Raw genomic sequence first — 22,604 nt, 5'->3', positions numbered from 1 at the left:
CAAACAAGGTCAATGTGATCTCAATGAGATATCAGTCCTCCTACACTCTGTGTAACCCTTTGGTGCTTAACTTGATATCTTGAGCTGAACAGTTCTCTAAGAAAGAAACGTATCAGCTGTAATTCTGATTTACACAGTGGCTCTACAGCCGTGTAAGTGGCACCGTTGGGCTGCATTTTGACACAGCAGTGCTTTGCGCTAAATGCTTATGTAAGCATGCTAACATGCTCAGAGTGAGAATGCTAACATACTCATGTTTACCGGGCAGGAAAGTTGCCAAGTTCATCAGCTTATCGTGGCGAGTTAGCATGCTAACATTTGCTACTTAGCACTGAACACAAAGTAAAGCTGAGGCTGATGGAAAAGTCACTAGTTGTGCGTGTATTTGGTCAAAAGCCAAATGATCTGACAACCTGAAAATTTAACCCGATGATGGCACTAGATGAAACGACAGGGGGCCACCGAACGATTCACAAATGTGAATTCAAAAACGTACCATATTTCATGGTATTGCGTGCCATGGTTGTTGAGACCTTTTCTCTCAAAAGCACAAATGTCAACCTCATGGTGGCACTTGATGAAAAGTCAGGGGAGTCTTTAGACTTCATCCTCTGGGGACCATGAAAGTCTATAGAACATTTAAAGGCAATGCATCCAGTAAATGTTATGATATTTCTCTCTTGACCAAAGCGGTGAACTGACCAACACATCAACCACAACCCTGTTTACTGGGAATTGTTTTCTCTATACAACTAAACTGCTACAGCAAATACATTTGGTTGGAAACCTGAATTAAGCGCCACATTTATTAATGGCAGCGGAGCAACCGCGCTGTCACACCAGAGTCCGGGGTGCACATCCAGAGTCTCGTCTGTGGTTAGGTCTGGGCAACTAAAGCACTTTGGTGAAGGTTTGGGAAAGAGCATGGTTTTGATTATATGTAAATAAAAACAACGTGTCTGAAATCACTGTGAACTTTTTCTGTATTAAAGCCGACCGCAATCTTTCCTGAACCTTAACCAAGTGCTGTGAGAGTCCAAACATAATCATAAAACTGCTTAATAATGCTGGATATTGTGCTGCAATATCAGATATCTTGTTGAAAAACCAATATACTTATTTTACTGATTTGTTCAGTATCAACATACTTGAAATAAATTAACAATATATCCTCATTATGTCGACAGAAAAATGCAATCTGTTCGCGATTATGTTCCGTACAAAACGCACTTGCTGGTGCAGTTCAGTTGGAAAGAAACAGAAGTTTTAGGAGACAGGGGATGGTAAAATGGGTAAGAGCTGCAGGGGAAAAGACAGAAGTCCAGAGAGGAAATAAAGAAAAAAACAAAGACCGGAGAAGTCACAGGTAAGAGTGAGCGCAACATGGCTGTGTGTTTGTGACACACTGATGTTCTGTATTTAAAATATAAATATGATATCAAATATAATATAATATAAGCTATAATGGTATTGTCCAAGTTGAGGATGCCTTCTGAGATATTGCTCTGTGTTTCAGCGAAGTGATTTTTGTAAACACACTGTTCAGTAGACCTCTTCTTTCACACACAGTCTTGATGGCAATTTATTTGCAGCTCGTAAATTACCTGCCTCCTTGACATAATCCACCCCGCCCTTGAGTCCCATTCGACTTTAAAATCAAACCTACGCCTCTGTGAAAACACGGCATTTCATAGTTTTACCATAAGCTAAATTGTAGGGCAGCTGAGACTAACCTGCTCTGGACCCTGACCCTTCACCCCCCGGGCTCCTTGTAGAGGTCGCGCGTCGGGGAGGTGCGGTTTTTTGTCTCGTGATGGTGGAACTGTTGACGTTGAGTGGCACACACTTTCGGTGGATGATCCGATGTTTCACCCATGGGTGGGGCAGCTGTGGGTGTCGGACTGACAGGAGGCATAATGTGGCGCCAGGCGTCCCCTTACCCTCCATCTCCCCTCTTCACCTCTCCTCTCAACTTCCTCTGCCCAGATTGCCTTTCTGGGGGTCAAAGGTCATTCATTAGGATGCCCCTCCATTCCTGATAATACACACATACTCACTCATATACATAGTGTGTGTGTGTGTGTGTGTGTGTGTGTGTGTGTGTGTGTGTGTGTGTGTGTGTGTGTGTGTGTGTGTGTGTGTGTGAGGGTTATAACCCACAGAGGACTCTGCCAAGGGGTTGAGAGGGCCGGAGAGGGCTGACAGCTACCATCAGTCTTTATACAACCCCCCAAAACCATCTCTGTCACACACACGCACACACACACACACACACACACACACACATGTCAGCCCCAGGGGCATTAGTGTCCTCATTTTGCCCCCAAAGAGAGTTGCACTGACCGGTCACAGTGCTGACAGAAAATGTGACGCTCCGTCGGCTCAGCGCTGACTGCCTCCATCTTTTACACTGATCAGCTGTTGGCTAATGTTGACCTCTCACAGTGATACTCACCAATCAGTAAAAATCTGCCTTCCAAGTATTGAACAGGAGGCTCGAAGGGTGACCGTAAAGAGGTTGGAGTTTTGTCTTTTCGGAGCAAGGAGGCTGCAGTCAGCTCGGACTCACAGGGGCCACAGTTGATGGTCAGAGAGACTGGTAGCACTGGGTGGCTCCCAGTAGGAATGCACTGACATGTGAGTATTAGGGCGGTGCTGCTGGAAACAAGCTCACTGTTTGTCCTCAGTGAGTCTTTACCAGGTGAACAAAGGTAAAAATGTGTTCAACTACAGACGGAAACTGGATTTTTTTCTTCCTGAGATAAGAGCAGGTTTCAGTATGTTTGAAAATATGTTGCTATTACTGTTCAGTCAGCAAACCCCCCACGCCCCAGACATACTGTTGGTTCTGTTTCTTCTAAACTGTCTGCTCCCCTTGTACTCTGGTTCAAACAGGAGTCAAATCAGGTTTGATCAAAAAAGGAATTTATTATTTTTGTTAGTCAGCGTCTGCTCATAGGAGGAGGAGAGGATGCAGAGTAGGTCACCAAATCATCGGCTTTATTTTACTGGGCTGATTAAAGGCAAATTTATTTTCAGTTTCTCACCAAGCACTTTATTTTTTCTGCCTTTAAATGAAAAAATCTGTGACCCCTCCTGAAAAGATTCCTCCAACGCTGAAGAGCTTTGTCTCACTGTGAGGACAATCTTAAACACACATAGACCTTTTTTATCTCTTTTTTTTTTTTTTTTTTTAATGTTCGACATCATTACATAGATCCCTGTTTATCCACTGAACTCCAAAGTTGCATTTTGTGAAATATGCTTATTCACTTTCTTGCCAAGATTTAGATGAGCGGATCAGTATCGGTCTCATTTCAATCTCATATTTGCAAGACTTCAAACCAAAGTGTTGAGATGAACCTCATGGTGATTACATGACTCCATGAAGTCGCTGCCTCCGACCAAGAAACGGTCCAGCACACAAGCCCACATAAACTACAAGTCGACGTTGTTGCGCTTCACCTTTCGCTCAGACGAACAACCGAGGCAAAACGAACGCGATGTAACTTGTTAGTTAGAAAGGTGTCAGGCTAGCCGTTTCCCCCTGCTCTCAGTCTTTACGCTGAGCTCAATATGAAGCTTGGCTCCAGCTTCATATTGAACAGACATAAGAGTGGGTTAAATCTTCTCATCGAGCTTTGGTCTCATCCAGGGACGATTTTTCTGATCAAACCCCGGATCACACCATAGACTCTCGGTCAACACCATTAATAATCACTGTAACATTAATATAATCCTAAAACCTTCACTAGACCACACTCTATATCACTAAAATTTTCCTGAACTGAATTGGGCTTACTTCTTTACCGTCATTCATAAGCCTCCCATCGACATGGCTTCCCGCCTTGCTTGCTGTCCACTTCCAGAAAGTAATGACTCTTCGGTCCCATATTACTGTAAATCACCATGGATTGCAGTCTGACTGAACCTCGAATGATCCAGGATCCAGGATGGTTTAGGATAGTTTTTTCCGTATATTCGGGAAAATCCTCAGTCTTGCCATTAGATCCGGAAGGTTTTTTTGGCGAAGCCAGACTGAGTCGATTGCTGAGAAACTGAATGCGTTTCTCTACAAACGCTTTGGGCTTTGAGATTCAAAGTAAGTTCTGCTCATCATGACTAGTTAGTCATTACGCACATGAAGAGAGATGAAAAATATTTATGTTTGCCTGGCCTACTCCAAGTAAACATATAAAAGAGCCCACACACACCCACATACACACACACACACACACACACACACAAGCAAACAGTGCGTGTTGTTTAGATCTAAGGGCGAGACTTTCTCTTTCTTTCACTCCTTCATGCAGAAAATACAAACACACGCAAATCCCCTGGCAGTCAGGAAATTCATCAGAACAGTGACTGATTTAAGTTCCAGTGAAAATCCGCCCACGCTATGAATCTTCTTCTCTGGTGAGCATGAATACCAAAATGAAATTCCATGCTGATCTGATAAGTGGTTGTATAGATTTATTATTTTCTGGACCAAAGTGCGTGACAAACAGACTGATCAGTGATGGGCCGATTTGAATTTTGTCAGTTTTAACAACTTAAAGATAGAGGATTTGAAGCCAAAGGCATTTGAAGAACAAAATATGAACAAAGACGATGAACCTGAAACTTGATGCCAGTTTAGGAGCGGCTCAAGTTGCAGTTCCTCAAATGGCCACTGGAAAAATCCTGGCGCTACAGTGGCTTTACAGTAGAGCACTGGAAAGAACAAATTACTCATTAATGAACAAAAACTAAACATAAAAAAATAAAGATACTCAAGACAACTACTGGGCTCTGAAGCTTTCCACTGAAGAAGTCCAGACTTCTTCAGTGAATAATGCATTGTCATATTTCTTCTTTTTAATTATTGGTCTACGAACAAGGTCACGTGGTGTAAAGACGGGCCTTTTGCTTTGATCGACAGGTCTCTCAGCCTGTCGTTGTCCCCTCCCCTTACAGCGCAGATTAGGATTTTGTAGCGCCGGGCAACTGTGAAAGATGGAAGTGAGCTGTGAAATTAAATTATAGGCTTCAAAGTGTCCTTTCAGTGACACATGGTGGCATCACTGACCCCTGCGTCCACGTTGCCATTGAGCAAGGCACCCAGCCTCCCACAGCTCCCGCACTGCTGTACATTCCTAGCAGCCAGCCGCAGCCGTTGTGGCTAAGACATAAGAAAATGAAAGGATTTCTCTTCACACACTGCTGAACTTCTAAAAATTTTCCATCAGTTTTTTATCAGGCACATCAGGCACATGCACACACACGCACATGTTAATCACAGGACAGAAAGACAGTCTGTACAGGTCGTGCGTCTTGTTAAGCAATCCCGGATGACGTCCCACACCGGACACTTTAAGTATAGCCTTTCTCTGGGTCTCTGTGTCTCCTTCTTCTTTCTGAGATTGCACAGTGCAGCGTGCATTGCCTGGGCTCAGTGTGACAGTTTGATGAGCCATTAGTCGCCATAATTTATCTGTGTGTTCGCTCTGCCTGCAGACTCACTGTCTGCTGTGGAACGGCATGCCTTTGTCCTGACTGCTGCACAGCGCAGGACAGGGGTTTGTCATGCACACATGCACACACACACGGAAGCACAAATACATACATACACACGGAGTCATACACCGCTGACGTAAAAGATATGTTGTTGTGTTTACTAAGAATGACATGGCATCAAGTTGCAAAGTATTGAAAGTTCAGAGATTTTGTAACATGTTGAGGAGTCAGGTCAGCCGAACATGCATCATGTATAGTCTTGCACATTTCAAAGACTGAAATAGAGACACGAAATTAACTTTTGGTGCATTAGTTGCTTCCTTATTGAGACGGTGTGTTTTTGATCGCATGGCCTCATGTTTTTTCCTCTTTCCTGTGTTCTCTCTCTCTTTTGGCTACGTGCCGTTTCGGTCTGACAAAATAAGGCTGCCAATTTGTCCAGGGCTCAAAAAAAAGAAAACAACTAGGTTAGATAAAAGTTGAACAAAAAGAACAGAAAGTAAATTACATACATTTGACCACAGCAGCATGACAATACCAACAAATAAATGAATGAAAACTAATAAACCATTATCACTTTTTAAAACATGCTCATTTGTATTTCATAATATTCTCACACCCAAATTGACTATTCAAATAAAAAAAATAATAAACAAAACTCCGAGGAAAGAATTACAGTATATTCAAACCTGCATCAACTGATTTTTTTGGTCACTTGAGGGCAGCGCAACAAGCTGTCAACTGAGCATTAACATATTATCATCTTACGAAGCTGATATTGTGAATATGTTCGCAAACGAATGCCTATTTACACATCCGCAGGACACTTGGCAACATTCAGTTTGAGTTTGAGTTGAGTTCATCCACAATACAGAAAGAGAGTCGTGACGAAGGACTGATAGCGTTGAGGAGGGGTGGGGGAGCTGATTGTGCCCTCCGACCTCTGACCTGTAGGGGGATATCAGGCAGGGGTCATGGCGACGACAGGTTGACTAAGGTTGTATGCTCTCAAAAATGTGGTGGCTGTCTGGAAACGTTTTCAACTTTGTAAAGTCTGTGTCTTGATTGATTTCGAGTGGAAAAGGACCACAGGATTCTGTGTTATTTTATTATCACTGATAGGAATCATGTCCAAGAGCTAAATGGTAATAAACCGTAATTATCCTTTAAGTCTGTCTTCACCTCCTGTTGGTCCTAAATTACTCAACAACGTGTTTACTGTTAGCTTTTGGAAAACATCTGTGTGTCATGTCTTCTTTCGGCCCACTAAAAGGACATAACATATGTCGTGTTGACAGTGTTTTAAGGTGGATTTCTCCCTTTGAAAAAGTACACCTTTGAAAGGAAAAAGAAGAGGGACACAGGCGGACTTGGACGGAGGGTGAACTCGGAGACCAAAAAGAAAGATAAGAAGCATTTAGTCAGCGTTAGTTACATTAAGGATTAAGGTTAACCTCTCTGAAAAAAGGTTAATGGTCGACAACATAATGCTCAATCTTTCAAGTTCATGATACGCATTCTTCCACAGGTACTGCCCTTTAGTCTGCTCTCCACCTGCTGTGGAGTTAAACGTAACGTCATTGGCGTCTTGGGGTTTTGTGGTTTCGGGTCTCACAGCCCTCACTTTGTTGGCGTAGTAACCGGCCTGTTGCTCAACAGCTGAAGGCGCTGCGAAGAGAAGAGAGGAAACACTGAGGGGAGAGGCAAGGGGCTTTCTGTCTGGGTGGAGGGCAAACTCCCAGCTCGATAAGAAAGGTGAGAGGTAAACACTGACCTGAGTCCTATCGCCGCTTGTCCAGGTCCATCTTTCACTGTAGAAACTATGCAAACAGCAGGGATGCACTGATAACTCTCTTTCACTCGGAGCAGTAAACTTTAAGTATCGTCTGATAACAAGGACCAGAGCCCAGGCGCCACAGTTTCTACCGTGGTTGTTGGGGGAAAAAATGATCCAGATAATCCATTTTCTGTGTGAAAAGATTCTGAGTCTTTTACCTTTTGTAATCAAGCATTTAGTTTCAGAAGATCCCCTGATCTGGTGCTGTGTAACTGCTGATACTAATGTTACAATCGTCAATGTTAAGGGTTATATTCTTTTTCTAGCTTCTCAAATGAATGTTTCAGCTGCTGTATGTCCTTGTATTGTGAACAGTACAAGGACATGTTCAATGATCTTTTCAGCAGTAAACGCAGGAGTAGCAAAATGTGTTATAGCAGTCTTGCGAAAGAGGTTGAAATTGATGTTTGGGTCTTCAAAGCATTTCAGCCATGAAAGTGACCTGCCTTTACCAGGCAGTTTTTAGCCTTGCTACCAGCGTAGCTCGCCAAATGGCAACGTTATATTGCAATTTTGTTCAGAGTGCGATATCGCAACAATTATTTAATGGATTGCCTATGAAATTCTGTGAACCCATTAAGTGTCCCCAGAGGATGAACCCCTCTGAGTTTGGTTATGATTGGTTTTTATTCATCTGGTGCCAAAAGCTGGTTGAAACCTCAACATGTGTGGTGAAATATCTCTACATCACCCGGGTTTTCCTCTTGTGCAACCATGAGGTTGACAATTTTGCTTTCTAGTGAAATATCTTAACAAGTATTTGATGGACCACCATGAAATGTAGTACAGAGGATGAATCCTAATGACTTTAGTGTTGGCCTGACTTTTCCTCCTGCAAAACCAGCAGTTTTGCGTTTTCTATTCATATCGAAATGTCTCGACAGCCGTTAAGCAGGATTTACACTCCTTCCCACCTGCATTTTGGATGATCAGATAGCATCAGAAACCCCTCCCGCCACACTCTTGCGACATTGAGTAATGTCTGCGTCGACCGTTTTTTGTAACTTTCTGAAACCAGTGATCTGACATTCACACCCGGGTCAAAATCAAAGGTCAAAATGATTTTTCCCACAATCATCATTACAGCCTCACAGAGCCATCGGCATGGATATATACTCCTGAGGACTTGTGGCAGTTGATCAGAAAACACTCATACGAAAATTCATTTTTAACAGTGAGATGGAGTTTTGTTTTTTTTTGCAAGTCAAGACAAATTACTTTGTTCTTTAGTTATGACTAACTTGTTGCACAAACAGACAAATGAACAGGACCGCAGAAAGAGTTTTTCACAGGTCCTAATGATTCCTAGTAACCAAGGCCCAACCCAGAACCTACAGTAAGTCGAGCCAGATCCAAATCGAATTCAGTGTAACCTGGTCTTGGTTGGGACCTGCTGTATTGCCAAAATGTTGCTGATCTTTTATCTTTTTTGTTCTTTTCAAGTCCACCACTCTACCACTCACCACTCTCTTTTTCCTCCGCTGGGAAAATTACTTACTTGGCAAAGCAAAGAGAGGGAGCAGGGAAACGAAGAAGAGAGGTTGAAGCCGTAAAACTACAGAATTAGGTTTTACTTCATTTCAAACAAAAGAAGGAAGGTAATACAAGATGACCCGATCCGTCTGTTAATGGCTAACTGGATCAGTGCACATGGAAACACACACTCTGCCCTCCGACGTGAGCTTCATGCAAACCTGTAAGCAAACATATGGATGTGCACATAAAAAGGCATTTGTACACAAATAAGTTACTAGAAGGGTGAAATGGCCTCCCCACATTATAATCTTCCACCTAGATAGGTTTAACAACCCTCAAACGTCAACACGAAGTGAGTCTTCCTCTGAACTTTCTAATTTACCAACCACAGCATCACAGAGAGTCGTATTCAATCCATAAATGTTGTTTCTCTTTCAACATTAAACTTTTTGGGCTGGACCGCGACAGCGAGCAGGCCCTATAAACGTGAAAGTCAGTGACCGAGTGAGTGAGTGAGTGAATGAGTGAGTGAGCGAGCGAGCGTGTGACAAAGTTGAATCATTGGTCGGCCAGCCGAGTGTCGGAGTTTCCCGATTGGCCGTTGCTCTTTCAAAATGAATCGGTGGAGATAGTTTCTACTGTGTCATCAGGGAGGCGTTTACAGGCTGTGTTGCCAGCTACGCACCTTCGACACTAGATTTACTGACTTTTAGGGAGTTCCTCTTCACAAAAGCACCTAGTGACAAATCTAGCGACTTTTTGGACAAACCCCTAGAAACTTTCCGTAGAAGATAGTCGTCAGTATTGATCTGCAAGCATGAGGTCGGCAGACACACTTCTCTATGCATCTCATTCAACTCACCACAGAGCAACTGAGACAGACGTTAATGAGCTTCTAACCTCCTCTCTGAGTGATCATTTTGCAGGTAAATACAGCCGAAATCGCAGCACAGCTGTTGCCTTTTGTCAGACGACGTTGCAGTTATAAAATCAGGATTTTATCAATGCAGAGCAGCAGCTGGGAACTGGCTCGCAAGTGACTGCTGGTTACCATGTCCTCTTAATGGGCCGTGTTTCCGTCACTAGTTCATTCTTGTTCTTGTTTTCTGACAATAGAAACAGAAAAAATGTAAATGAGAACAGCCCTTTTGGGAATTCAGCTGTATTAAATTACCGTATATGTGAGCGCAGAGAGCAGGAGAGAAGCAGACAGATAAAGGGCGGTCCAGCCACATACTAGGTTTTGACCTAGTCTTGTTTAAAGCTAGCAGAGTATAGCTCTTTCCTCACATTTGACATGAAATTTGAATCTTTGCACAAACAGCATCACCTGGCTCAGAATGGGCAGAGCTGGTGTTTAAGTATTTGTGTAGGAAAAGTTTACAAACTCAGCACAAGCCTCTAGGTTGGTTCGACATATACGACTCTTCAAATATGACTTGATTACACAGTGATGTCAGAGACCACACACTCGTGTATGCATGTGTAAACACTTCCCACTAACTGTGGCACCAAACATGAAGTCAGGATATTGAATTTCTTGGTGACTCTCGCCGTTAATAAGATCCATACAGCACATTTCCTGTCCATCCTAGTCGTAAACACACCTGCTAACATGTGGCACCTTAATGTTTGACTAGGACTGTAAATGATGCCAGCTATGTCTGATTAAATGACACGTCAAACAAACAGGGGGGGGAGAGGTGCTTCAAAACACTATTCATTTCAATGTACTCTGCAAAGAGATCTTTACACATCCAGAAACACACATGCTGTAGCCAAGAATCATGGGGGTCTTAAAGCCAGTTAGGGGAGGGGAGCGTAAACACAGGTGCAGAAATGAAAAAAAGGAGCCCTGATGCTGGCAAAGCTATCAGATTCACATGAGCAACATTTATCCAGAAAGTAAAATGACATGTAAAGTACAACGTGGATTGAATTTTTACAGGGAAAAAAAAAACAAAAAACAGATTATTTTAATCAAACAAACGCATGCATGAGAAACATGCACGGAAAAGAAAGATGCAGTTCATGATCCAGTTTATGTTACTGTAATGAAATTAAACTTGGCTCTTTTTCTCTAGTTTCCCCAAATTTGTTAATTGTTGATGAAAATTACATTTGTTTCTGTGAAGGGCATGGATTTTTTTTTTTTTATTACTTCAAATGCCCTGAGAAAAAACTTGTGTTTTTCTTTCTTTTCTGTAAAAACCCAGTGTTTATGTTACATGAAGGTTGCCATCGCTGTTACCAGTTACCATTTTCCAATTTGTAAATACAATTTGCGAGATGGAAAATTTTCTATTCATCTGCAAGTTCCAACCTTTGGCCATAAATAAAACATTTGTTAAAAAAAAAACAAAACAGTGCCACCATTACCTAGTTTGTCCACCAGAGGGGACTGGTTCCCTTGTTCTTCGACTGAAAAATGTCCCGGCGACCACATGTTGTAGTCCTGTTTCTCTGATAAAATTTTTAAAAAAAAGACTCCTATTTTTGTTTTTCAAAATGTCAAATATCAATCAGTATCACTCTCAAATATCCAGTATCAGACGGGCTCTGCTGATTGTGCTGACTGCTGACTTAGTAAAAAGGCACTGACACAATATCAAATAACTTTTGAGAGAGAAATCACAAAATATATCAAATAAGTTAAATTCAATGTTAAAATGGATTAAAGTCAAGTTGTCAAAACCATCGATATGTTACATGACAAAAGCCGGTAACGTGTAAAAAATCTTCTCTGCCAAGATGTCGACTTTTCATTTTGGTTTTTAAGTGATTACATGAGGATTATAGGACCATCCACGTGAACCTGCATCCATCAAAAAGGAAAAAAAAACAAAACAAAAACAGGACGATAAAGTTCACTTTATGAACCACAGTCATTTGAAACAGTGACAGCGAACAACAAGGGGGTTGAGGTTGGTGGTGTCCTTGTGAAGACAGCTGGTCATCGTGAAGTCTGGGCCGCCATCTGCTGGTCAGTTGCTGTACCGCATGCTATGTCAAATTAAAGCCAGACAGTTGTGAGCAAAACTTTGGGCAACGCCGGGCAAATTCTGTATTTAGTTGATTTTTGAGGTGAAAAAAAGCAAATGTAACTCATTATGAACTATGACTTAAAACGTCATTAGGAACACCACACTAACACTGGGTAGTTCCTCCCTTTGCTCTCAAAACAGCCTCAGTTCTTCGTGGCCTTGACTGCCCAAGATGTTGGAAACGTTCCTTTGAGATTCTTCTTTAGATCTGGTGACTGGGGAGGCCACCGAAGTCCACTGACCTCAGTGTGATGTCCGTAAAACCAGTTTGAGGTTATTTTTGCTTTGTGACGCGCGTTATCCTGCTGGAAGTAGCCATTAGAAGATGGTCAACTGTGGCCATAAAGGGATGAACATGGTCAGTAACAACACTCAGACAGGCTCTGGCATTAAAACCATGATTCCCCACACCATCACACCACCACCACCAGCCTGGACTGTTGACACAAGGCAGATTGGGTTCATGGATTCATGCTGCCGATGCCAGATTCTGACCTTACCATCTGCTGCCTCAGCAGAAAACCCGATTCATCAGACCAGGCTACGTTTTTCCACTCTTCAGCTGTCCAGTTCTGGTGCAGCCGGTGACCACTGCAGCCTCAGATTTCTGGTCTCCCAACGTGGTCTCCTGCTGTTGTAGCCCATCCGCCTAAAGGATGGACGGGTTGTTCATCCTGAGAAGCTTCTCTGCTCACCGCAGTTGTAAAGAGTGGTTACCTGAGTTACCGTAGCTTTTCTGTCAGCTCCAACCAGACTGACCGTTCTCCTCTGACCTCCCTCCTCAACAGAACTGCTGCTAACTGGATGTTTTTTGTTTCTGGCACCATTCTGAGTAAAAACTCTACAGACTGTTGTGTGTGAGAATCCCAGGAGATCAGCAGCTTCAGACACAATCGAACCAGCCCGTCTGGCACCAACTATCCTGCCAAGGTCAAAGTCACTGAGGTCATATTTTTTCCCCATTCTGATGATTGATGTGAACATTAACTGAAGCTCCTGACCTGTATCTGCAGGATATTATGCAACGCACTGCCAACACATGATTGGCTGATTGGATAATTTCATGAACGAACAGGTGTACAGGTGTTCCTAATAAAGTGCTCGGTGAGTAGAGGGAATTGGATACCAAGATGGTTCCAAGTTATGCCAATGAAATATGCTAGTTCAGCAAATATATATACAAATTACATTGTATATATATATATATATATATATATATATATATATATATTATAGCCATGTATACTGTATATATTTTCCTCTCTCTTGCTGGCTGTCTGTACATGCAGCTTAGTGTCTCTTTCCCTGAACGGCGCCACTTGTCCCATACACTTCACACTGAAATGTCACTCCAGGCTGAGCTTTTCCGGGCTCTGAGAAAAGTTTTACAGATCTTCGTCTTTATGTTGCAGGTCAGTCTACAGCCATGCTAGCGGCTCGGGCTGTACTTAGGCACAGCAATGTTCTGAGCGAAACGCTAACCTCTGCATGCAACCGTGCTCACAATAGCAAAGCGCACATGCTGATGTTAAGCGGGTATCATTTCTACCACGTTGACCATCTTAGTTTAGCATGTTAGAAAATCACAGATGGGAACGTCATTAGTTTTGCAGTCATTACAGAAATTATTGGACAAAAATTAAAATTTTGACCTCATGTTGGCGCTAGGTGAAAAGATCTCCCACGTGATTATGATTCATTATCAGGGGGAACATGAATGTTAGTACCAAATCTTATGCCAGTCCAGTCTTACAGCTGTTGGGATCTTTCACTGGATAATTGAGACTTTGACCTGCTAGTGACGCTAGCAGGTCAAGTCAGGCAACCAAAGTCAGTAACACTGATCCTCAGTGCACCAAAAATGTCTCTGGAAAATCTCACGACAACCTATCCAGTAGTCGAATATTTCCCTCAGGACCACAGTGGTGAGCCCACTGACCAACACTGCCATTCTTAGAGCCACGCTGCTCGCGGGTCATAATACAAAGAGTAATAGTTGACTCTGTGCGCTGTTCAAAGTGTCTTGTCAAAGGTTTTATAGATGTCTTTTTCACGATGTCTGTTTATGCTTCAATTTTACCCATGAAGTCGTAGCCGAGACAGTCCCCCAACTCACTAGTTGGCTGAAATGCCTCCCCGTAGCGACCTCAGTGTGAAATGAACCGTGAACTGTGAAAGCAAAAAAAAAAAGTCTGGAGTTACAAGGTTTCTTGACTCCGTGAACTTTCATATCCTTGCTATCCAGTGAAAGCCATGTATCTCCAAATGGGATTTTTCTTTTTTTTTTCAGATAAACTGAAGGACTCAGTTTTCCTTTTTGAGTTGAGAAAATGATCTTCTCAAACTAAATTAGGAACCTGTTAGATTACTTGTAAAAATGCGTAGTCACGAAGCTGAAAACGGCTTTTGTTCTTAGTTCCTGACAAGGTGACATTTCGGAGACACATGTTGTGGAGGTAGACGTTTTCAATATTTTGTTTTATGTTGCACATGTTTCAGAATGGTCCTGTTCAGATAGGACCCTTGTCTGAACCGTTAACTTCCATCTCACGCATGTGAAAATAAATTCACTACCACCTTCACACGGCAGAAGCGCCTTGTTCTTAAGCCGAGCCTCTTAGCACGCCACCAGATTGAACAGCGTAGGTAAGTTACCACTTTCCACGGTTAGTTATCACCCACCAATTCCACAGTGGAGACACAGTTATAGGCCACCAGCTCTGACAGCGAGCAGATACATGCACATCATCCTCATTCGACAGGTATCAAAAGACACCTCTCGACTCGGCCGAACTCCTCTGATGATTGGACATCAAAATGGCTTTTAGTCGCCATAGCTACAGAGGTGAGTGCATGTACAACAGGGCCGTTTAGCAGCGTTGGGAAGACACATTATTCTATTCATTATTCACTAATGTTTAAATATCATATATTATTATATATATATATACTTTGTGGAAATCCTATTTGGAATTTTGTTATGCTATTGATAAAAACGCACAATGAAAGGAGTTCCTGCATCGCTACTTAAACATGAAACGCTGTGTTAAAATGTAGCGTTAATACCTTTATTTGTTTATTTTTATACCATGCCCACATGGTGCATAGTCCGAAACAAATTTGCGAATGCCCGCGCAAAGAGCACCGGTTGGTGTCTTGGGCCAGAACGTAGAGCGGCAGGCGCGTCTAGCTTGTGCGTGCTGTACATGACGGCTACTTAAAGGCCCCAGTGTACACACTCAAGGGGAGAGAAGTAGGAGATGATCGTACTTCAAATACCGTCTGTACAAGTGCAGGTTTTTGTCCTCCTCAACTTGGTTCGGGCCCTAACTTTGCATGTTATTTTTCAATGAATTTATCTATTTGCTGTGTTTTTGTGTAGTTATAATTTCAATGACTTTATTAAAGTGTCCGGCGTCGCAGTGTTTTTACTGTCACTTTACAAAACCAGTCACCAACTGTTTAAGGGCCCATAGATCCATCTCAGCAGGATTTGTAAGAACAAGCTTTGCTTTAAGTGCAGTCAACAGAGTAACCTGCACCTCGAATCCTACCCACATTAAAATATGAACACTACCAGTGTTGGTATCATCTGCCTGCAGGTGCCACTTGCAGACACTTGATGGCACTATAGCTGTGCGTTTATAAAGCTGCTGCTTGGGTCTTATGACCCCTTGACTGTCCACTCTGCGCGGACTCTTCTTTCTCTATTGGACCAATAATCCATATCGCTGCTTTGCATTTTACAGGAATTTTAGCGACAGCATTTTGAGGGCTGCTTTTGACCTCAGATGTTTCTTCGCCCTACCTGTGTTAACGGAGACCGGGGCTGTAACACCACCTCTGTCCAGCTCTGTGACCCTGAGTCAAGCGGCGCATCGAGCCGACTGGCTGCGCCGTAATCAGTTTCACCCTCTCTGCCCGCTGGGAATCATTAATATTATCATGGGATATCTTTAGAGTGAAATATTAATATCCTCAGTGTCTCTGAGGAGAGCGTTCACATTCTGACATTTCTCTTTGTGGGTTTTATAGGGATTAAGACCCAGGCCTTTAACTGAAAACTGGGTCCAGTAGTTATTCTATTGCTTGCAACATCGACCATCAGCTACACCTCCCTCTTTAGATGTTTTGTAACATAGCGCTTACAGATTCACGTCAAGGGATGGCTTTAGACCTCGTCAGTGTCAGTGTCAGCGTCGGTTAAGAGACCTGCTATCAATAGTATTTATCTACGAGGCCCTGCTGGGAAAAACAGCTTAGAAATCTTGTAGAAAACCTTTTCGCCCCAGAGAAGCTCAATAGAGTCAGTCCACAGGCAATAGCTGTACCCTACCGGTATTTATTTTGTGTTGTAAGTATTATGAAGTGACGCCACTGTACAAAATGTCCATTTGCTTTGGAAAAACAGTCAGGTACTTACATCCAGGAGACCTGAGAGTTCTTCCTGTAGCAGCGACTTCAGCTCTGTTTTGTTCAACTAGCAGTACAGCAGGGAGTTTGCCTATACTGCAAACTTGATGCTTTACCAGATTTCAGTAGCGTCTCTATCTGGAAGTCCCGAGATTCAGAACAGAACTCGGTAAAAGCAGCTTCCTTCCTTGTTTTTATCTAGATGTTGGATTTTTGCCTTTTCTTCAATTATCCTGTCCCTAGAGAGTGAACTACTCTCACTGGACCGCCCTGCTCGATATGGAATGGATGGAATGTTTTAGCTTCTCATCAATGGCTCTATGTCACTTAGAGGATTTTAAAGTTTTAGCCTTGACACACATTGTCAGGCTGCTCTGGTCTTAAAAGAGTTGTTGTCGACTCGGATCAAAGCTGAAAAGTAAAAGTGATCATTATTCATCTGCTGTTGCCGAGGAAGGCTTTTAAACGGACCTTGAAACCAATTTGTTTCATCTGGCTTGCTCTTGATTTTATACCTTTTGTGATGTCGGTTGTACATTTAATTCTTCCTAAATTCTGTCCCTCCCCCCCCATTTTCTTCAAACAAGTTCGCTTGCTCGCATTTTTTGGCTACTGGTCAGACTAAGTGAGAAATCTGGAGAAATCGCTGTCATTAATGATTATGATGAACAACTTTCATCGTTTCCGACCTGAGTAAATCATTAATTAAAATATAAATCAATACTAACAAACGATAATTACCTGCTGCCCTAATTTCTACAGTAGTAACACAAACGACGAAACATAATGACAAGGTGACAGTCCGGATGCATTATTCCTGTGATCCCAAAGAGCTCATGGTTCAGAGATACAGAAGTGAGGGGGATCGTGCGATGGGTGGTGTAGAGGGATTCAGCAGAGAAGACAGCACAAGGGAAGGAGACTGCAGAAGCTTTGTTTTGATACAAAAACGACTTTGTGTAAGGAGATGTAAGGAGAAAGGACCCTATAAATACTGGCCAATCTGAGCCGATCCATATGAAGCTACGGCGGGAAACGGGAGCCTGGCTCGGTCCAAAGGTGATGAAATCCGCCACCCGGAAGCACCTGGAAAGCCCACTAACTAACATTTTATACCCTGCTTTTGAAATTCATACAAACACCAAAGTGGTTACGTACGGGACTATGTCTCAGCCGGGTGCAGTTGCCTGGCAACCTCAAAGGCCAAGGCAGAGTGGCTTCATATTTATTGTATGAGAGTGGCACCGATCCTCTCATCTCACTCTTAGCAAGAAAGACTTCTAGGGAAATCATTGGAGGAAAACTGGGAAGTGGAGCCCTGGGGTGACAATGAATTGAAATGATAATGTCCTCCTGCTTGATCTTGCAGTTAAAGCAACATTTTGGATCTGTGAATTGGTTTTGCCCAGCTGTTGAAGAAAAAAGATGGATTGTATTTCCAGAAAGTTGTGTGCTTTGATAATCTATAACAATAATTTGAAATCCATCATTTAAAATGAACCAGAAAATTAGGATTGGGAGCTGCAGTGTGAGTGAACTGTGGCTGTGCCAGCTCAGCCCTTCTGTTTTTCAGAGGACCTGCATTACTGAATCGCTTCGGAAAAAAAGTCAAACCGGGTATCAATAAGCACCTGATGCGCCGGTTATGTAACCGTATCTGTGCAAAGACAAGACAAATTCAAATGGTTTGCAAATGCTGTCATTGTTGCATGGAAGCCTCTGCTGCCGGCAGTGTGCTGCTTCAGTGAATGTCTGTCTTATCTGCTAGTCAAAGTACTTTCTTTGAAATGCACAGCCACGATGTGTCTTATGAATGAGAGACGGCGTCTCCGAGCAGAGCTGCCGGATGAGCCTTCATGTAGTAGGACTGTTGAGTCCCATCAACGTGTGAACCGGTCTTGTATCAATCAGGTTTAATAAAGCTCTTCGTGTTTACTTACTTACTCTGCGTCTTTTCTCTTTAAATGCTACGAACCGCCCTGAAGGGGCACATTTCCTTATTATGTTTTAAGACACTACCGATCAGTCCAGCTTGGAGCCTGAAAATAAGAGACGTGAGAAAACAGGATACCGTCTTTATTGAGAGGATGTCTTCTGGACAATTTGCTCATCAGCTGTGCCTCTTTTAGCAACGTTACAAGGTGCTGTGATTAACTAACAACTAAATCTTTACATCTCTGACACGACGAACACTGTTACTATGTAAATGGGGTCAAGAAAAGTTTCTTGATTAAATATAAAATGTGAGGTTTTCACTTTTTCTGAGAACATTAATTCTAATGTTGATTCTATTGACAAACTTCTCAAAGTCGGTCCGATTATTTTTAAGAGTGCATCCGAACGTCGGTGTGAGCTGAGAGACTTCTTCCGAGTGCGGCTGCTTGTGGTGTCCATCTGCCCTCCGCCTGGCGGTGTCGGGGCAGGCTTGTTGGCGTGGCAGACAAGCCCGTGCTGCGGGCTGGCTGCCGTGTCGTGACGCCAGAGCTTGTGTTTCTGAGGAGAGTCTGCGCAAATGGCTGTCAGACAAGCTGCTGTTGCATAATTGAGGAGGCTCCACGACTATGTGAGGTCCCGTACAGAGTCCGGTCAAAGGGCGCTTTTGACCTTTAATGCTTCTCCGCCCTGCTTGTGTTAATGAAGACGGAGGACGCAAGGCCGCCTCTGGCAGCCTCTGGCGCCCGCCTGACACCCTGTCACACGCCTGTGCTGGAGTTCGAGTCATGCTAAGCATTTCCGAGGCTAAGTGGCTGTACTGGAATCACTTTTTAGATGCTTTCGGAGTCAAACTTTGGCATCTCTCTTTAAATTTATGATAAAAAACATTTCATTAAGAATTGGTCGACAGTCTTTTCTGTATGGTAGGAATTCTGGAAAACTGGGTTGTTTGCTTTGAACGCTTAATTTTTTTTTTGTTTAGCTACTAAATGAGCGACTTGTGATACATACTTGTCATGAACCCTGACTTTTGTAATCTGTTAATAAAACTCTTCTATTAATACCGGTAATTCCATGCTGCTCAGACTTATGCTGTCATTTCAATTTCGATCTGTGAAATTGTTTTCGTATCATCTCTATCCTCTTGACGCTGCAGAGAAATTGGAATAAAGATCATATTTTTCCTATGAAGTCTTGTACTTTGATAATCTCTGTGCATTCGTCTTTAACTGAGTCCGTAAACCGTGGACCGAGAGAGGAGTGTATGTGTTTTTCCTCCAAGATTATAATTGATCAAGATAATTCAGAAGTACTTGGATGTTTTTCGTTTTTCCTGAGTGGTAAGTGTCTCATTTCAGAAGAACTGCATTTCTGAATCACTCGATGAAGGAGAGAAAAAAGAAAGAAAAAAAAGTCAAGCCAGGAGTCATTAACGACATGATGTACTGGTAATGCAACCCTATCTATACAAAGAGTAATAAATGCGTAAAAGCCTCTGCTGCTTCCATAAAAGTGTTTTATCTGCCATGCAAAAGTGACTAAACAGTGTTCATTTGATATTCACGGCCATAATGTGTCTGATGAACGAAAGACGAAAGAAGTCTCAGAGCCTCCAGGACTGACATGAAGTCATGTGCCCGGCCCAGTGCACAGGCAGCGTTTCGCTTCCCTTTCCTTTTGCAAAGCCAGGGGAGCAGAGGTGCTGGATGAGCAGCACACTGTTGGACTCAGGAGGACGACCAGCAAAGCTGATGTGAAGACTCGCCGAGTCTTTTCACTTCAAATGCTGCAAAATGGCCTGAGTGGGGACAGACTTTTGAAATAGGAGTCAAATGTAAAATGTTTTAAAGACACGAAGCCGTCCGGCAGGATGACATTTTTATTAAGATGGAGACTTGAAGGAGAAAAAGACAAAACAGCGATGCAACTGTTGGGTTCTGTGTTTATGGAACGACTCAAACCTTTACATCTTTAAGGTGAGCAACACTTTTTATATAAATGGATTTAATGAGAAGAATTTCAGTCTTTCTTCGGATTGGAGTTCTCCATCTCGTCTTTCTTGAAGCCAATGAAGAATTTGTCGCAGGCGATAATCAGTTCAGTGACCAGAGCGACAAACTCCGGGAAGTTCACCTCACCGTCCTTGTTAGTATCCAGCTCACTGAAAATCTTCTCCACCGCCATTCGGTCCCGGCTGTCCTAAAACAGAAGCACCATGCTGAAAATGAAAATGTGTTTCACAAGATCAAACCCTATGGCCAAGTCCACGCACTTCCCTGCCTCAAAAAATCGGAAGTGCAGGGGTATTCAGTATGGAGTCATTATAGCCATTCACAGTGTTCCCTGCTCGTCTGAACCGAACAATGGAAAGCATTCGAGAACCACTCGTACAAAAAGACTTGTTCTTAAGTGGCACACACACGAGTGAATTAAGAGAATCTACGGCATTCAGTTCAATCACGCGGCCCTTTTCTCAGCGTGACGTCAGCTACTAACAAATACTGTTCTATTTGTGTAATATCTCTCCGATTGTCACATGACCGCCTCGCACATTACTCACGTGCTGTTGATGAAAACCGTTTTTAAAACACCTGTAACCGCATGTGAATGCATTTCATGCATTTCTCAGAGCCCGGTGCTGCAGCGGTTGTGCGTCAGTTGTTGTCAGTTGTTGAAAAGAAAACCTTTTCGCCCCAGAGAAGCTCAATAAAGTCAGTCCACAGGCAATAGCTGTACCCTACCGGTATTTATTTTGTGGTGTAAGTATTATGAAGTGACACCACTGTACAAAATGTCCATTTGCTTTGGAAAAACAGTCAGGTACTTACACACAGGAGACCTGAGAGTTCTTCCTGTAACAGCGACTTCAGCTCTGTTTTGTTCAAATGGTACTTGTCACCTACTTTTCCCGAGTAGGAGTGGAACAAATCAATGAGTTTCTTCATAGTGCCTTGCAGGTTGTGAGCCATTTTTCAGTCCTAAAACTAGAAGGACAAATCAGGAGTCACTATTTAAAAAAAATAAATTAATTTAAAAAAAGCCTTTGGGTGTCAAATCCAAAGCTGGTGGCTTTTTTTCCATTTGAACTCTAACCACTCGCCTCTAAACGTTCCGTAATTAAACAGCAAAAAAAATAAACAAGTAAATAAATGAAATTTTAAAAAGAGGACACAAAAAGCAGGAACTCACCCGAACAGTGACGCTGACAGGTGCTGGAGGAAGTGGCTTCAGCTCTCACCTCATCACTTAAATAGGCCCCGCTCACCTGTGTGCAGATAAGTCAGGATCAGATAAGCGCCTCCCTCCGGACGGCAGCACCGCCAGGTGAGCCGCCCTCTAAGGCAAAAAACAGGCGGGCTTTTTTCTTTTGTGGTTTTGTTACCATGTCATAACAGGGAAAGTACAGCCGGAGCTCACGACACCGATCACGAACATTTAGGTGTGACACCGGCGGTAAACCGGTTTCATGGAGCCCCTGCGCCCACACCGACTGAAGCCTCTATTGTAGCTACTGTTGAGTCCATCCTTCAAAACATCAGGTTTCGCGCATTCGTTTGGTGAAGTATGCAGGACGCAAAAAGTTAAATTCACATCTATTTATTAAAATACAGCAGAGTCTTAAAGAGGTTGCTTACAGAGCTCTGGACCAGACTACGCATCCCTGACAAGCATACAGCATTCACATCAGTTCACCAAGTCTGAGTGACTGTTCTCTCCCCGGTCCAGCAGATAGTAAGTTTAAACATAGGAAATAACATTGTCGGCGCGGTCATCTTCTAATTTGCCGAGACCTCCGTCACTCCTCGTACGGACGTTTCACCCTGGACATGATTGACTCTCCCTATTTAACGACTTATCTGTAGAAAAGGACGAGACACTACACAGGACCCAAGGACGGTTTTCCAGATTGTCCTGCCGTTTCCATATAAGGGGTTGTTTTTCACATACAGACAACCATATGTCTTTGGGTGCATTCTTTACAGAATAACACCTCTGTTCAGTACCAGCACCTGAGTTTAATAAGCACCATAAGCTGCTTTCTTTTAGTCTCATAGTAAGATAATATATGAAAACATATAAAAAAATAACCCTTCACTTCCGTCAGTAAGCCGATGAAAAACTAGCCTCACCTGATGAAGTTATGGCCGCCATGTTGGCGAACAGCGGCCTGTTTAAATCAACAGGGAGGGCGAGACATTAGCATCAAAAAGCGTCTCACTGGGATTATTTTAGGTCCAGGCTGACTGTCAGTGACCAGAGATATTAAGGACTAAAATATTCTAGCTGCATATGTGCTTTTTTATTGCTCGGTATTTGCGGACTTTTCGTAGGTGTTATGATACATTGATATGTGGCAGCGTGTCGCTCGTTTTAAACTGATGAGTGTTTAGGTTCTTATA

The 22,604-nt window shown here is 42.9% G+C and overlaps 1 protein-coding gene across 1 annotated transcript; it reads right to left on the bottom strand.

The window, feature by feature from the left end:
• Positions 1–20,086: 20,086 nt before the first annotated feature.
• LOC120784201 (protein S100-A1-like) lies at positions 20,087–21,439 on the bottom strand. The gene is made up of 3 exons (XM_040117766.1): positions 21,394–21,439; positions 21,033–21,188; positions 20,087–20,403 (listed from the first exon to the last, which is right to left on the bottom strand). The coding sequence occupies exons 2-3, from the start codon at positions 21,171–21,173 to the stop codon at positions 20,224–20,226; spliced, it is 321 nt and encodes a 106-aa protein (XP_039973700.1). The 5' UTR covers positions 21,174–21,188; positions 21,394–21,439; the 3' UTR covers positions 20,087–20,223.
• Positions 21,440–22,604: the final 1,165 nt, after the last annotated feature.

The sequence above is a fragment of the Xiphias gladius genome, chromosome 22 (genome assembly GCF_016859285.1).
Source record: "Xiphias gladius isolate SHS-SW01 ecotype Sanya breed wild chromosome 22, ASM1685928v1, whole genome shotgun sequence".
Classification (NCBI taxonomy): domain Eukaryota; kingdom Metazoa; phylum Chordata; class Actinopteri; order Istiophoriformes; family Xiphiidae; genus Xiphias; species Xiphias gladius.
This window is presented reverse-complemented; position numbering and strand designations above follow the sequence as displayed.